At 39.2% G+C, this 17,164-nt stretch overlaps 1 protein-coding gene across 5 annotated transcripts in view; it reads right to left on the bottom strand.

The window, feature by feature from the left end:
• LOC143897921 (LIM/homeobox protein Lhx9-like) overlaps positions 1–17,164 on the bottom strand; it is an 85,547-nt gene that overhangs the window by 34,577 nt on the left and 33,806 nt on the right. For 2 of the 5 annotated variants that reach the window (XM_077406898.1, XM_077406900.1), the window contains exon 1: positions 3,480–4,072. The exons of 2 other annotated variants lie outside the window; for them this stretch is intronic. In XM_077406898.1, coding sequence (XP_077263024.1) covers positions 3,480–3,524 — 45 coding nt within the window. In that variant the 5' untranslated portion in view covers positions 3,525–4,072. Of the gene's footprint in view, positions 1–3,479; positions 4,076–17,164 lie in introns of those variants that run through there. One more of the 5 variants, XM_077406901.1, reaches the window with a different exon arrangement.

Raw genomic sequence — 17,164 nt, 5'->3', positions numbered from 1 at the left:
ATCGTAACAAATATATCTTTAAAACATTATTGTTGCGCTTGTCAATTTAATAGGAATTAATTTTGGCGTCAAAATTTCTCGGGACAACTCCCACATAAAAATTTAATACGTAAGTTATTTACAATCTTACTTTCCTATCTGTAATTTTGTCTTTTAATCTCAAGAGATTAAAATATTAATTAGCGTGTATCTGCCGGCGGTAAATTAATCATATCAAATTTGTGCAGAATCAGTCATTCTACATAACGTACTATGACCTTTGGATAATCTATCCAAATGTCAAACTGCGATATAATTACGCCTTTAAAGTCCACGTCCCAACTAGAAGATATGCATGTGCCTAAATGATGAATTATCAATAATTCAGTATATCGAACATAAATTTATATTTGCAGTTCAATAAATTAATGATTAAAGTCGTTTACGGTTTATAATCTTCTCAAAATAACGAATTCGTTTATATTTACTGCGATTCTCGCAGTGGCGTAAATTAACATTTCACATTGATTTCACGTTCAATAAAAGTGAATTTTTAGACTTTATTTTAAATGGTAGCTTGTTGCAAAAGAATTTATATGTAACTATTAATATATATAAATATTAGGAGCAACTCCTAATACTGATAAAATGTCGTTTAGAATAGTATCATAAAGTTTATTCATTTTATAAAGTCCAAGACGTTTTGTGGTCAGATCTGATGTATACTTTGGAGTGCGCCCGTCGCACATCTCGGAATCGCACCTGTGCGAGCTAAGTTCAACCTACGTGACGTTCTGTCATATACCTATGCTTTCAAATCAAGCTGATTCGACATACTGCAGCGACGGTTACGACAAAGAGATTATAAGGTTTGTTATAACAAACCGTAAAATAAACTCGGTGAATACAAATTTAAAATGTTATTTGAAACACGTAAATTTCTGCAGCGCTAAGAAAATACCTGAAATGTGAACTTAAAGTAACTGGGGATAAACAAATCGCGGTATTGCGTCGTCCCTGAACAGAAAACCCTCAAACAATAGCAGCAATAACGAATAAGTTTCGAAAACAAAATTTGGCCCTTCTCAAAGATCGAACCACAAGATGCTTATGAGAATTTCCTATAAAAATTGCGATTGTAATGAATTCAGAAAGAAGCCAAAGTCCACATAAGATAGCTTTTTCTGTAGGAGGCCTGCAAGGTTCAAATCGGACTTCAACACCATTGATGGTGATAATAATGATGAAATCCTAGCGCTGGCAAAGGCATCAGAGAGATTATTTATATGCACATAAATTCTGTGTTGTCATCAAAATCTATATGTTCATCAAACACTCGTACAAAACCATATTCTCACATGAATCTGAAGCTGTAGTCCGGTTTTTCCAAAGCTGTTACGTGAATAATCATCGATTAATCCGAATTGATATTTCCTCAATAATCATATTTTCAGACGTTTTACTGATTTCTCCATTGACGTATAGATTTTAAAATTGACGCCGTTTTAAAAGTTATATTTAGACTTTTGATATATATCATTCCGTAAATATGGACACCTAACAAGTATTAGAGTCTGTATTATATAGTTTTATGTCAGTCGTGCGCGCGCGCACATTCTACTGTGATGAAACAGAAAATATGTGTGGACTATGTTATGAAAATAGCTGAGCGAAATCGCAGAATCAAGAGGGAGAAAACTACAATCTATTAATAGAGACGACCTGTCAGTTTTACGACAGTTCGTATTATTACTGACATTATTACAATTTAAGATTTTGTACATAAATTTGTCTACATTGTATAATTTGATTGCTACAGAAAACCGTCAAAATAATCTATATTAAAATTTGAAGGTTCCAAAATGGAAATCCGTACAAATAAAGAAAACGGGCTTACTAAGAACCAGGCGCGGTAAATGCGCAAAAGTTTTATTTATATTTTTATTTTACATATAATACATGCCTATAGTGGTCGAATTGGTACGACACCTTCACGGAATGAAGGAAGTTCTAGGTTCGAACTCTGGCTGAGGTAATATTTTTCACAATGATTTCTTTACAGTTATTTAGATGCATATAGCATCAAAAATTAAATCGAATCGATTTAATTAGGTGTAGAGGGAGGGATTTTACTACTCCAAGCGGAGCTGTGTTTCAAGTCTGACAAATCTAGTTGGCACGCATCAGTTAAAGGGGTTGGTAAATATGTAAAATATAAATATAAATAAAACTTTTGCGCATCATTTACCGCGCCTGGTTCTTAGTTAGCCCGTTTTCTATATTCATGCGAATCTATATTAAACTATTTTGTTGCTGCAACGTTATTTTGTAACTGAGCTAAGTAATTTTATTTCCTGACTATTTCAATGTAAGTTTAAAGTAAAATTGTTAATTCTCTTATTTATTTAGGAAATTAGAGATACAAACAATTCATGTAAAGATTGGGAAGTGAAAGAAAATGCACATTTTTTTAGTCAAAATGACAAAGTTTTTTATTGAAATAATTCTTCTTTCAATTCTAGCTCTATTCTTCATAATTATTTGATAAGACCAGAAAAAATATTCAGTCTATTACTTTAAAAAAAAAAATTACTTGTACACATTAAATAAATAATATATGAATACTTTCCATTCTTATATGAACCGAGGTATAAACACTACTTTATTATTTTAAAATGTAATGAGTAATTTTTGCACAGTTTTGCGGCAGTATATATTTAAAAATACCGGTAAAAACATATATAAATAAAAATTGATTATATTTCTCAATCTAGACAAATTATGTTCAATATTAATCTGTCATCCAATTTCCTATAATATCAAACTGAAAAATGTCAAAGCAAATTTTACAATAATAATCAACTGAGATAAAGGGATTGTTGAACAAATAATTTTGATTAATTTTTTCCGTTTCTGTATCGTTATCTCAAATGTTTACAAAATATTTTATGCTATCTTTGCCGAAACAAAGAGGAGAACGAGCAGTCAGTTTTATTTGACTGTATAAAATTAACTCAGAATTGGCATCCATTTTTCTAATAGCGTTTGATTTTTAAACACGACTCACAATTGAAACATCAATCAAAAGTAAGACCCTCCTCGCCTCTCAAAAAAATATTAACGAATAATTTAATTAAGTTTTTATTCTTCTGATTATATCTATATCGTATAAGTATAAGTCATTTCGTGTCTCTTGCATTCTCACAATGCACGTTATCAGAAGTGACCCTGTCACGTTGCACGAATCAAATCCCGATATACTTGGACGCCGATTAAAATTACGAATTAGAGAGCAAGCTCTTGAAAATTCAATCGCACTCGCAAAAGCGTAAGCAGCCCTAGATTCACCATTTTGAATTCGATAGAGAGAAATGTTGGCGAAGGCAAAGATGCTATCGCAGATTCGCAATCTGAGCGAGGAGCTTCCGCCCCGGGCGGCGGGGTGTACCAGCTGGTGCGCAGCGGCCAATGGGCAACGCGGACACAGGGATGACACTCACCCAGTGCATGCCGGTGGTAGGAGGGCGCTCCTCATACACTCCCATCAGGGTGGCCGCTGTCGCGGGGTAGTTCCCGCCGAGGGTGCGCGACGCCGATGTTGCTCGGGGGGGAGTCCCGAGGGGTCCGCTTGCCGATAACGCGGAGATGGCGTCCGCTGTGGCTCGAGTCCTCTCTTCCTTCCACCTCTACCGTCCACCCCTCGAGTCCTCTCCTCTCTCGCGTTACCTCCCCCCGCAAACACTCCCCTGATATCACGACACTAACGCAGAGGGGGTTGAATCCCTCCGTGACACCTTTGAAAATAGTCGAGGGAGGAACCCTCACGGGCGCATCTCGCGATTCTTTATAACGAAATCGACGACAGTCCGCGAATTATCATACGCGAGGAACACCCATGCCACTTCACAAATTAGCACTGAAGTCCGCTATCCGTCATCGGTGTCATCGACAATCCAGAATTTGTACTTCGCGGTCCATACCCCATATCGCCCCCCGGTGCACTGCGACGACCAAAAAGAAAAAAAAAGAACCACCGAATTGAGCGTTCGCGCACTCGCACTGAACAAATTCGCCCACTGGTCACACTGATGAAGGATCACCCATTCGTAACTGTTCCTTTACTCCCGGAGGAACGTTCAGTGTAAGGGGGTGATCTTCCGGGACCATGTGCTCCGTGAGAAAAACGCGACGGCGAACGGAGCTTTTGATGCGCACGAGACGAGGAACGACTGCTACGCCAAGGTAAGGTTCCGAACGGTTCCGACGAGCCGGAGCCGCGATACGGAGTGAGGGTACCGGCAAGGCCGAGTCCAGTTCCCGGGTGTTTGGCAGCGCCGCCTGGCGACGAAATCGGAATCAGTGGCAACATCGCGAAAGGGGGCGGGCACTGGGCACGCGTGAGGCCACTCCCACGCCACCCCACTCGTTGCGCGATATGTGGGCACCACCCCTTTTGCGTCTCGCGCGCGCTGTGATGAAGCGTTCATTCCCGGCGAACGGGTTTGCTTCGAGAAGGGCAGAAGGAAGACCGAGGGAGAAAAGGAAGCCGGCGCCGCTGCGCCACGCATTGTCGTAACCTCCAGGGTAATCATAAATTGTGCGTGTTGAAATACCAGAAGATCTTTTCTTCCTCGACAAAAGAAGAAAAACATCTCTTTCCTCCAATAAGCTTTCCTCCGCTTTGAAACGTGAAATTTATGATTAAAAGAGTTTTCTCTGACATTTTTAGCAAGTTTGTTGCATATCCATGTAAAAACTTTATTACGGTTACACATTTTAAAAGCGAAATAAGACCTCGAATTTAAATACATCTTTCTACAGTAATGTTTCTTCTAAAATTTTTTTTCAAAGGTTTTTTTATAACCGTTTGAAGAGAGTTTTATATCCTCCAAAATCTCTTCAAAGTCTTTTTTATGACAACTTAGAAGACATTTATATGTATATTAAAACTTAATACTATGTCAATCAATATTACTCTAAAATATGAAAAATGAATCATATATTTATAGAGATATAAGATGTCCAGATATATAAATCAAATACGTATTTTATATATATATAAATATATATATATATACAATATAATTGATACTTTTTCTTTTCCTATTTAATAATTCTCATCAGTACACAAAACAGGTGCTACGGAATAATGACTTATTTTTCTTAGATATTATATTTATGCCCATTTCTACCAATGCAGATTAACACATCAATCTCGGTTTAACACATTACTTTTTATCTTTTTTTAATTCTCAAAATTAGAAAAAGGTAAAAAGTAAGTTAGACTGAGATTAAAATTAATCCGCGTTACCTTTAAAAAATTTCGGTTTAACTTACTTTTTATCTTTTTCTAATTCTTAAAAGTAGAAAAGGATAAAAAGTAAGTGAAACTGAGATTAAAGTTAGTCAGCATAGGTAAAAATGGACATTACTGTCAATGGACATTACTCACGATAGAGACTATCGTCATATTTTTATATGATTCTCAAACAGAATTCCGCCTTAAGCTTTCACAACATCAGGCACTTCTTACAAAGAAATATACACACAATAAAAACAAACAGCATTTTTTCTGTTCCAGCGTAATGTTTAAACCCTTTACCCTCTCATCATGGTTGCGTTTTGCTCAAAAAACGACGTGGAAGTGGGGGAGAGAGACAAGTTCCGAGCCGAGGGGGAGAAAGAGAGACCGTAGAGTGACCATTCGATATCCCGTCATAAAGAGAAACCGGTTTCGTCACAACGTAGACGGAAACCGTCGCTCTCCGATCAGAAATTCCTGATGCGATGCTCCGGTGGTGTCCCGATGATGGAATCCGCGAAAACAGCACTCGCGTCGATCCCGCTTGACCCGCGCCGCGTCGTCATCATCGTTGCTCGCAGTCGCCTTATTCCGCGGCGAGTGTTTACAGGCCGACCAGCGAAATGCAGAAAAACACGTCGACGAAGTGAGCTGTCGACGCTGCGGCGTCGCTCCGTGCACGAGGTGGACTCCTAGGTTACTCCCTGGGACCACGTCGCGTCTCGCGAGACTGTGTATTCAAATTCTAGTGCGAGATGAATCGTTGATAAAGAGCAACCTCGAGATGAACGACGTCCCATCTAAACTGCAGTATTGTCGCAAGTAAAATTGCGTAAGGTGTGTTGCATCAACTAGGGAGGATAATGCAAAATAAAGGAGAGAAAGAAAGAATAAATATGAATTAATCATTATTTAATGTAACTATTTGTCGATGGCTTTGCGTTCAAATTTTCGAAGATGTATAATTTGAAGATTTTATATAATTTGTAGATTTGGAGTAAATATAGAGTAATGAGAAATGGAGTAATTGCATATAAATTGTTTTGTAATTTTTGCGCGCGTTGTTCATTTAAAATGCTTAATATTCACTTAAAAATTTCACTTAAAAAGAACTTTGTCTGCTTCCAGTAAATCGCGATCATATGCCTTTGTTCGCCATCGCAAAATAGCGCGCGGAAATATCCTTGGACATTTGAAACTCCCCAATATTTTCGGTATTATTCTCTTTCACAACCCGGGAATGGTTTACGAGCGGTAAACCGTAAAGCAGCTTCCGAATTGAAAGTGGTGGTCAGGTTCAAGAGAGCCGCTGGCGCTTTTGAGCTTTGTCTCTGGCTAAAACCCTTGCGATCCTAGTTGAAAGGGCTTGCGTTTGCTGAATTTTCGCTCTTTAGTCTTCCGGCTTCGAGCAGTAACATAGACAGAGAAACCAGGATCGTAAATTCAAATTGAGTACTGGAAACTCCAAACTTGAGTGGAATCGAGTAAAGTTGGGAGTAGATTGTTTAACAGAAAACACTAAAATAAGATTACAAAACACCTTTCAAGAATTTTTAAACTCGATAAAGGAAAAACTTGTTTATAAAATAAAAATAAATTTGAATTTAAACTTAAAGTTACTTGAAAAGCAATGATTTCAAGGACTTTGAAATCCAACACTTAAAAATCCAAACTCCAAAGATTTGCGATAAAATTCTGCACGCATAATTTACGAATTAAAGATTTGATTGATAATCAAGCATTATATGAACATTTCTATGTCTAACATCAGGGAACAGAGAAATATCGAGTCTCGGAGATCAATGCCTGGCGAGCAATGCAATTCGACGCTTAAAAGGTCGCACCTTGAGCTGCGGAAAAGGTCCGCGCTTTCCGCAGTCCGGCTGGTCATTCTCGGGTCGCCTCTAAGCTAAATGGTCCACCCAGTGGTCATTGTCGCCATTGTCTGCGGCTAGCAAGCCGCGGGCACGCGCGAATCTCGTGCGTGTATAGAGAAGCAGGACGCGACAATGAGCGGTCGGGCCGGTTACACGCGGGGTCCACAACGGGCGTTACAATGAGCAGGACTTTATAAATGTTCGGACAGCGAACATTCGGGAGCACAAACGAACCAAGGCGTGCGCATAGAACCCTCGATTTCTAAGTGTGACAGTTGCGACATAAATCTTCATATATTTTCGTCTACAATTGAATCGGTGTACATACATAAACACGATATTACCAAGGTGACATATGATACCATTATTGCAAACTAGGTAAGGAGATAATGTGTTTTAAATTGTAGAATAGCAATTTTTAAAGAAAAATAAGAAAAAAGGAAGAAATTCAGTGACGTTAGAATATTAAGAAATAATTTCTGCAACGTCTAGAATATTTATTGTGCTCACAATGTATTGATACCTAAATCGAATGATACAAACACACATGAATTTAAAATATTATATATATAAATCTGAAAATGTGTTGACTAATTAAAGTAAAGTTTTAGACCGCGTTAGGCTGAAAATTTGTTAGGATTTATGCATGAGTAGATAAAGACTGTCATATAAAAAACAATGGGTTTCTACACGGAAAAAAATGAAGTTGCTTCAATTAAACGTCGACGTGCACGGGCTGCCACAACCATAAATAGTTAATTCAATTGGATATTATTGGACGAAATATTCAAATTATTAAAACAATTATCTGATGTTTTTTGTTTATTAAAATATTGATGTTGCATCGATAAATTTTATCTCAATAACTGATGCTGTTGATACAAAAAATGATGCTGATACATCATTTTTTTCTGTGTACTTAAAAAATATTCAAGTCAATTTTTACATGACGCTTACGCGTATATACTCAAGATCAAACTCATCACTGATATTCCTGTCTTTCTTCCCGAACCAAGCAACTTTTGTAATGGACATATTATAGAGAATGCAGAATTCTGTGCGAGCGGCGAAAACTAGAAACACTAATACGTAGGGCGACAACGACATTACAATGGACAAGAAACTCGTAAATGTCTGGCAAGAAAACGCCGCTTGCCCATTGTGGAAGCAACGAACAGAGAATGTTTCAGACGGATCGGAAACGCACCCTACTGAATAGTTACGGGGGATTACATGCTCACATTCAAGGCAATGCCACCGCCGACGCTGCCGATCACTACTGTCAATCCTCACGAGCACCTCTTTCACGAATGAAGAATATTCTAGGATTTTAGTTCGTAGGAGGATCACAGAGGATCAATCGATTAATCCTTAACCGATGTTCTACAGCTCTAGACGAAACCCTTACTGATTTTTCAGTGAGGTTGCTTGCCGCTTGTCGGAAACTAAATTTGTATCCAAAAGGTTGGTTTAAGTTTCGTAAGCGGTATACAGTGTAGGAAGTAATTTGCGAGCTATGCATACTAATCTTGTGTTTTCAAAAGGAGAATAAGCTATTATGACCTTATATGCATCATGTATCTGTATTTTCTAAATATAAAGTACAAAGTAGAGTTCAAGACAAGCTATCTCTAACAAAAAGTTTTGAGTTTTATAGGACTAGAATTATTCCAACTTAGAATTATTTTCAAGCTACTGACTAACTTAGAAGCGGATCTTAATCTTGCACTGCACTTTTCTATCCCAGAAACTGTTATTATTATTGCTATTAAACTACTTGAACCGCTCTGACCTGTATATCCTTAACACCACGTACATTGCACAGACACTTTTATTTTGTTTCGGACAAATTTCGTTACGCGATACCTTTAATCGAGGAAATATCCGAAAACTTTGTAAAGCCGGAGCGGAATCAATCGTTCTGCGCGCCATTATTTGTAATAATACGTCACCCGGCCGACTCACATCTCTCGCCTAACGCGGTCACTTTATTGGCGGGATTTCCAGGTCGTAGAGCAGCAGCGCGTGCCGATCAATGAGCGCTGCGTGGATTATGAGAGCTGGGTGATTCGTTGTCGAGGAGGCACGTGTTCCGTGGTAACACGTGCCTGCTCGACGACGGGCTTTACAAGGGAGAGCCAGACCGACTGACGGAATGGTTCTAAAGAGCCCCTTCTCTCTTCTATAGCTCAGCGCATTCGACAGCGCTCGCCCGCTTCATTTTCACGCGCAAAATATTTATTCATCTCTCAGTTTACAACAACGTTCACAATACATATTATACATATATCAAGCGAGCGAGTACTGTTGAATATGCTGAGCTATAAAACAGAAGGGATTCTTGTATAATAAATCTAATATGGAATAAATATAATAAATATAAATATAATAATACGTATAATATGTAATATAGTATACAATAAATATAATATATAATAAAAAAATAATTAAATATAATTTGTAACAAAATATATTATATATATTTATATTAAAACATCTTGTGTAAAATAAATAAAATTATATATACGATTTAATTTTTTTAAATTGTTCACAGTACGAAAACATTTCGTTCGTTATCTAATATATACCTACACGTTCGAAACCTGGGCCGTTCGATCATTTTGGCTCGATTGCCCGAAGCGTAAATCAATTCTCCAACGTGCATTATATACGCATCGTTCGCAAAGAGCTCCTCGAAAATTATCGATGCGAAAACGGCGCTTCGTCTGGCGCCGTCCCGATGCAAAATGCTCGTTCGGGCGAGCGGCTATGATGCCGGCCGTCCCGTCTATGAGTGTTCTCGAGAATGAACTCTGCGCGCGTTTATATTCGCGGTACTTAATGCGCGCGATTCGTATGCGCCGAGTCTCGCAATCGCAATAAACTGCACGGCGAGCCGCGGTGCTTTTGCGGGCCGTGCGCGCGCGAGGGCTCGGACAAAACGGCGGCGAAAAAAATTGGAAATCTCGTCGGGCCACTCGCGCCGACACGACGCGGGCTCGACGCGCTGACCGGCATCAGTTTGCGAGAAATTAGTATGCGCGATGTCTCGGGGCCTTTTTTTTCTGCGGAGCGGTCCTTGCTCCGGCGGAGAGGATGAAAAAATCCGCGGAGAGAGGAAAACATCGGCGGGATGAAATTGATTCCTGACAAGGAGCTAAGATACTTCGGAAACGAATAAGAATATTTTTCAAAATTTTCTGTTTTGAGTTTGTGAGAGTCTTCGACTTGAAAACATATTTCCGCAATGATTTTTCGAGTGGTACTGAAATTTGATAAGTTTATGAAAAGCATCGGAAGGAATTAAAAAAAAAAATCTTTGAGACTATATTTAAAATATTTATAGAAGATCTAAATGTGTAAGATGTAAGCTATACGTTCATTAAAGTCCTGAGATCTTAAAAATTTGTGAAATCGGGAATACCATTGGCTATAAAAATGAGTTATTAAGAGTGGATCTCTATTGCTGGAAATTTGATTATAAAGGAAATGGCACCTGTGTGAGATTTCGTGGCAATGGTAACGATTCGAATCCTCTCTCTCCCTCCTCCTTCTCCTGTATCGAAAGCGTCCTCTCTTAGGACGGCGCGGACGGATATCCTCTTACCGACACGTGGCTAGCACGTGCCCTTTTGCCGACTAGTTCCACGAGATCGAAGGAGGGTTCCTTCAACGCGATTCTATAAGGCTATTAATTAAGCGAGATTCGAGGCACGTCAGATTCGAAGATAGATTCGCGACTTCGAAGCGTGCGTCACGTTTCCGCCGCCGGCTTTGAAATCCGGCACGGGCCAATTGCTGGGCTCCGATCGCCTATTATTTCAGATTTAGCCCGAATTCAGCCTTATCCCTCGTCGCATCGAATGCAGAGCGTTTCGAGCTCTGCGAATACAAATCGCTTCGATTCTCAGACGAGATTAAAACTTGGAAAGTGACTGTCATCTGACGCTACAAGTGAAACAATTAATATTTTGATTATTCACCCGTAATAATTCGTATTTTTTTTAAATCTGTGCTCTTAATCTCTATAGGATTCATATCTACCAATAAATATATAAAAAAAAATATCAGTTTCTAATTGTTAAAAATTTAAAAATTTTTTTTTAATTTTTAAAACGTTCAAAAATTGACAGCGCAAGTTGCACAATTTGCAAATAAAATTAATAAATGGCACAAATCTCGAGTATCATCAATTGTATAAAATGTATAAAATAATTGATGAATGGTAAATAATTTGGCGATAAATCCGAGCGAAAATTGAAATAAAATGAAAATAAAAGGGTGAAAGCGCGCAAAGCTGTTTTGTGCGATGCAAGCTGCTTGACGGTTAAATCCGCCGTGTAAAGTAACACGACATGTTGACGAGAACTGATCTGACGTGTAAGGGATACTCGTAAAAAAATGGGCTCTACGCCCTACCATGAGCTCACGTGCGCTATTATTGTGGGAAAAGCGGCAATATTCTGAGCTCGATCTACCCTCGTACGATTTTTTTTGCGAATATAGCTATTTGGGAGAAACGGGTACAGAAGGAGCATAACATAATGTTCGTCATTCCACACATATAATTTATGTATACCGTACACATGAGGCATATAAAAAAAGGTGCGTTGAAGTTTAATGTTATAGCTTTCAGAATTTGCTATCCTTTCTGCATATATTTCGTCCTCTAAAAGCAGCCAATTATTATTTTTGTTTTAAAAAATGTTTAATTATTTCTAGTTTAATTATTCCTGTACGCCGCGATAACTCTTCCAAAAATTAGATCTGCGGCTAATTGCGGAGCGCTTAGGCAAAAAAATGGGACGTTTCCATGACGTTTTATCATCCGGCTTATCGCGAGGGTGCGTGTTTCCCCCAATATTTCACCTCTATAAAAATCTCATAAACAATGCGATCAGCCCGTGCGCGACAGGACGTGTGTCCTGAACCCCGTCCGTTTCATATTACAGACTTCCAGGATTCATCCATCATGCCAGAAAAAGCCCCGTCGCAATGAAACCGCCGACGTGGCAGCTTGTGATTGATAAAACATCAAATTAGTTAACCCAACCCCGACATCTCAAGCCGCCACACTCTTGCGCAAAAAAATGTGTCATGTCAGTGACAATAATCTGGTTAAATTTTTGAGAGAGATATTATGTATTTAAATTTTAGAAATTTAAAATCTTGGAAAAATCTGTAATTAATTTTGTATGCGCTATAGTATTTGTAAATTATTTATATTCTTTGGAAATTGTGTGTGTGTGTGTGTGTGTGTGTGTGTGTGTGTGTGTGGTATCTATATAGATTAAATTTTTTTATATTTTAATAATTTCTGGAAATTTAAAATTTTAAGAATTTTTACAAATTTCTTAAGTTTTTAAACTTTGTTGCAAATATAATAAGCAATATATGATCGACGATATGGTAGACAGTCAGACAACGGTTTTAGGTTTTTATTTGCGGCGAACAACAACGAACGTTCAGAAAGTGATCTTCATCCTTTTGGCTTTCATAAAATATAATAGAAGCATAACAGAGTGCATGGGGCACGAGCCGATTCCTCGTTGGAAATTCTTTTAAATGGGCGGTCATGCTTTGTTAATTTGTGTGAAATCATTCGTTCACACGGGTCGTCACGCCCTTTTATGCTGTTTCGAATCTCAGAAATCGGCCATTCTTAAAAGATTCTTGCGGCAACGCACCTGTGAACCCTAAAGCCAGCCCTTATTTTCTGTTCACTTTCTTTCCAACTTGCCGAATTGCCAATATCCAAAATCAAAAAGTTCCAAAAATCATTGTTTATTCAAAGATTCAAGAACCTGAAGAAACAAAAGCCTACTTTTTTTATTCCCGGGATCGGGAAGCATTCGGGAGCATTTATTTCCGGGATCGATTTTCCAAAAATCGAAGATCTACAACCTTTTAGAGGAGTTCGCAGGCTTTTACATAATTCACATCAGCTTTACGTTCGGAACGTTCGTCTTATTTTCAACTGCGCGAGCCGGTGTTGGCTCGCAAATACGTGGCGAAAGAGGACAAAAAAGGAAGGAGGAACTCGACGTTTTCGCGCTGGTGTGCCTTGTTCGATCTCTCGAGGGCACGGCTTTCGCGGGCGGACCTCGAAGTGGCCAGTTATTTATGGATGGACGTATTAGAGGTGGATATAAACGTCGGTTATTGCAAACACTTAACAGTCCGTATATCAATCAGACGCCAGCCCGCGATGCGCAGCCCCTCGAGAGAGTGAAGAGGGTGACGTTGCGCCGCACTTCTTCCCGACGCACCTCGCGAGGAGCGCATCCTCGTCGGCGCGGTTGCAGCGACGCGACGCGTTCGATGCACTCGACCGAGAGAGTTACAGAGGGTTACGTGAGTGCGCGCAACGCCGACGAAAATGCATGCAAACGTCAACGATATCTCTTCCCGATATTTATTTCCTTATTTATTTCTCGGTCAACTGGCCATCTCGAGATAAAGTTTACACAATCAAGATAATTTATGCAGGAAGCCTCTTTTATGTCCTTTTTTATACCAATGTAGATTAATTTTAATCTCGGTTTAACTTACTTTTTATGTTTTTCTAACTCTTTGAACTAGAAAAAGATAAAAAGTAAGTTAAACCAAGAGTAAAATTAATCCGCGTTAACTTTAATTTCGATTCAACTTACTTTATATATATATATTATTTTTTTTTTTTTAGTTCTATATAATGTCCATTTCTACCAATGTATGTTAACTTTAATCTCGGTTTAACTTACTTTTTATGTTTTTTTTTTACTTTAACTCTTAGAACTAGAAAAAAATGAAAAGCAAGTTAAACCAGAATTGAAATTAATCTGCATTAATAGAAATGCATATAAGAATTAGAAGTGAGTTAAACCGAGATTAAACGTTAATCTGATAGAAGTGGACGAATTGAAATAATAGAAAATTACCTGTTTGTGTAGATTAGACGGAAATATTAGATGTGTGTGACTGTGTGTGTGTGTGTGTGTGTGTGTGCTTGTTGACGGAAAAAAAACTCAATGCAATTCAAATATAACATACATCCCTAACTTTGTGTAGATGTATCCAACGAGAAAGACATAAAGCTTACAATAAACCCCGTATAATCGCTTATTTTCCGGTTGACGCATTCCTAACTCGGGATTTATGATTTTTATCCCGGGTTCGACGAGTGTATAGAGTGCAATCGAGAACCGGCGGCGGCGGTGTGCATCGATTGAACTATAAATGAGCATAACTGGAAACTCTCTCATTCAGAATCCGCTGCTCAACCACTCGCATCGTAAAATGTTTTTTTTTTTCGACACGTCGCCGACCCCAATAAAATGGCAGCTGCCCCCGAGACTTTTCACGGTGGCATTAATAACACCTGTCATCCATGTGGAAAATCCAACGGGGCGTGTTCGTTTCCACGCGTGTAACGCGTGAAATACCTGTCGTCCGTTTTTGAAGTACAAAAGATCCGAATACTTCCCCGCTTCTATTATATTTGTTTACGTTTCTATCTCCGCTAGCCTCTTTTGGTGAATAATTGTAAAAGCACAGATATTCGAACGTTAAAATAGTTAAATTACATATACATGATTTATTATATAGATAGAAATATCAAGATATTCGATTTATATGCGAGAATTATTACGTTAGATCCAGCTGACTCGAAGAAAACCAAATCTAATCTAGAAATCTTTTTAGAATTTCTGAATACTTTGTGAGCGTGTATATCTATAGATATCTGCATAGATCATTTTCTTCACACCCTTATATACAGATATTTATGAATTCTAGATACAGATGTTTATGGATATTAATTTTAGAGTATATAGACATTTAGGAATTGTTATTTTCGCTTTTTTTTTTAGTCTTCGCACCTCCTAAAATTAAATTTTTGCTCTATTTGTAACTTCCTTGTTGACAAGTCACATACACAGAAGTTTTGATAGAAGGACACGCTTTAGAATGTGGCGATCTGATGTGTTGCGTGGGCATTAAATTCCGCGGCCTAGCGCGTATCTCATATCCAAACTTTCAGCTCATCCGCCTCTCTAATCCGGCTCTAATCTCCCCCTTAATCCGGTTCGGCGGTCGATTTTCTCGATCTTGGACCACCGGTACGACACCGAGGAGAGGATCGGGAGGATCGGGAGGATCGTTCCCGAGGCATCGGCGCAGCTGCGCGCACGCTGCAGTCGCATAATTTATGGCATCGACGAGGAGAGGCCGGGGCGAAAAGGGGGGGAGTGTGAGGGCGAGAAAGGAGGAAGATTAACAGTAAGAGAGCGAGAGGAAGACAGGTCGGCCGCGCGGACATTAAGATACCAACGAAAGGGGGCTGAGGAGGGGAGGGGGAGACGCGGGGACAAGCATTCTTTATGCGCTTTATCGGCCTTATCAAACGGCCGGTAGTGATGTGACTTGAACAACTCGCGATGTCTCTTACTCTCCCGCGTGCCGGCATTCCCTTCCCGTCCCTTCCCTTTTCGTCCCCCTTTTCGCGTTGGAGCTGCGGTTGTTATTTATGAACGTCACTGGAAAGTGTGTTTGAGACCTGAGGATTACCCCTCGTTAAACAGTGTTACTGTATAAGTATCGTTTTAATGTTTCAATATAATACAACACACCACACACCCCACAAACGGGTGTTAAATAATGTCTGCTATACGGGATTAACGGGGCAGAAAGCCCTGGAGAGCAATTAGTCACTTTCGCCCCGCTCTACAAGCATGGAAAGTCGGACTTTCCGTGGAGGTGTTGTGAAATAGTTATTTGTGCAACAAGTGCTGTAAGATGAAAATTCACGGGTGCGGAGTTGACCGGGTGCGGTCACCGCACTCGGGAATTTTCATCATTACGCACGGCTTGCACACCCTATTTTATGTTGCAAGTGCGTGGAAAGTGGTCTATCACACACGCGTAGCGTGCGCAATGGGCCACTTTCCATGCACGTGTTACATATAAACTCTTTTGTGCGACTTAAGATACCTCTTCTTCTTTTGTCACAGTGATACGTGATACGTATCTGGGATTATGAATTTTGGGTAGTAGAAACTCGAAACCAAAATTTTGAGAGACTCGGGTAAAAGGAGCAAAAGTGAGAAAGTGCAAGGAAGATAAAAACAATATAAGTTCCATTTCCCGCGCATCGTTCGGTTGCAAGTCCTCTTCGGAAGGGCGGCGAAAAAGTAAGCCAGCCGTCGCGTTGACACAATTTTTTCGAGAGTGCGGCGCGACACGCGCGGACACGTGAGTTATTTACCGCGCGTAAATGAAGATATATCGTAGGGAAATCCTTTTTAACGACCGGCCTTTCTCGCTTTTTCCCTTCTTCCCTACGCTTTTTACCTTTTCTCTCTCTCTCTCTCTCTCTCTCTCTCTCTCTCTCTCTCTCTCTTTTTCTGTCTTCTTCAACTAGCCTGAAAGCCATTAAACATCGATGTATACATGTTCCTATGTTCTTAGGCATGTCACAGATCACGTGGATAAGAAATCGCGTCTGCATTAAAATCATGCCAAGTCGCTCAACAGTTTTGCGTGCACGTGTCGCGAAGATTACTTTGACATAAGTGAGCAATCGTGAATTTACAACTTGATCGAGTAACATCCGATCTGGAAGAAGATCGTTGAATTAACGATAACGGAAGTTATTCGTCTATTGGAAATGATAGGCAACAATTCCACCTTTTTTTCTTCTTTGAGGAAACTATTCTAAAGAGCAGACAGTAGGTAAATTAAAATAGATTGTTAATTGGAAAAGAGATTGCGAACTCTTATTCGTGGAAATCAGATTTTGCCAATTATTGGATTTCTATTTATCGCTTCTTATTCTTACCTCTCTTTTCACATTTTTGTTTCTAAAATGTTATGTGATTAAGAAAGAAGTGGCCTAAAAATTGCGTAATCAATGAAAATTCATTTCCAAACGTGTTAAAATCGAAGTCCGTACGAATATAGAAAACGGGCTAACTAAGAACCAGGCGCGGTAAATGATGTGCAAAAGTTTTATTTATATTTTTATTTT

This window comes from Temnothorax americanus, unplaced genomic scaffold (assembly GCF_048541705.1).
Source record: "Temnothorax americanus isolate GAGA-0224 unplaced genomic scaffold, ASM4854170v1 Scaffold21, whole genome shotgun sequence".
In the NCBI taxonomy this organism is placed as follows: Eukaryota; Metazoa; Arthropoda; class Insecta; order Hymenoptera; family Formicidae; genus Temnothorax; species Temnothorax americanus.
The sequence above is the reverse complement of the archived record's forward strand: the minus strand, read 5'-3'. Positions and strand labels throughout refer to the sequence as shown.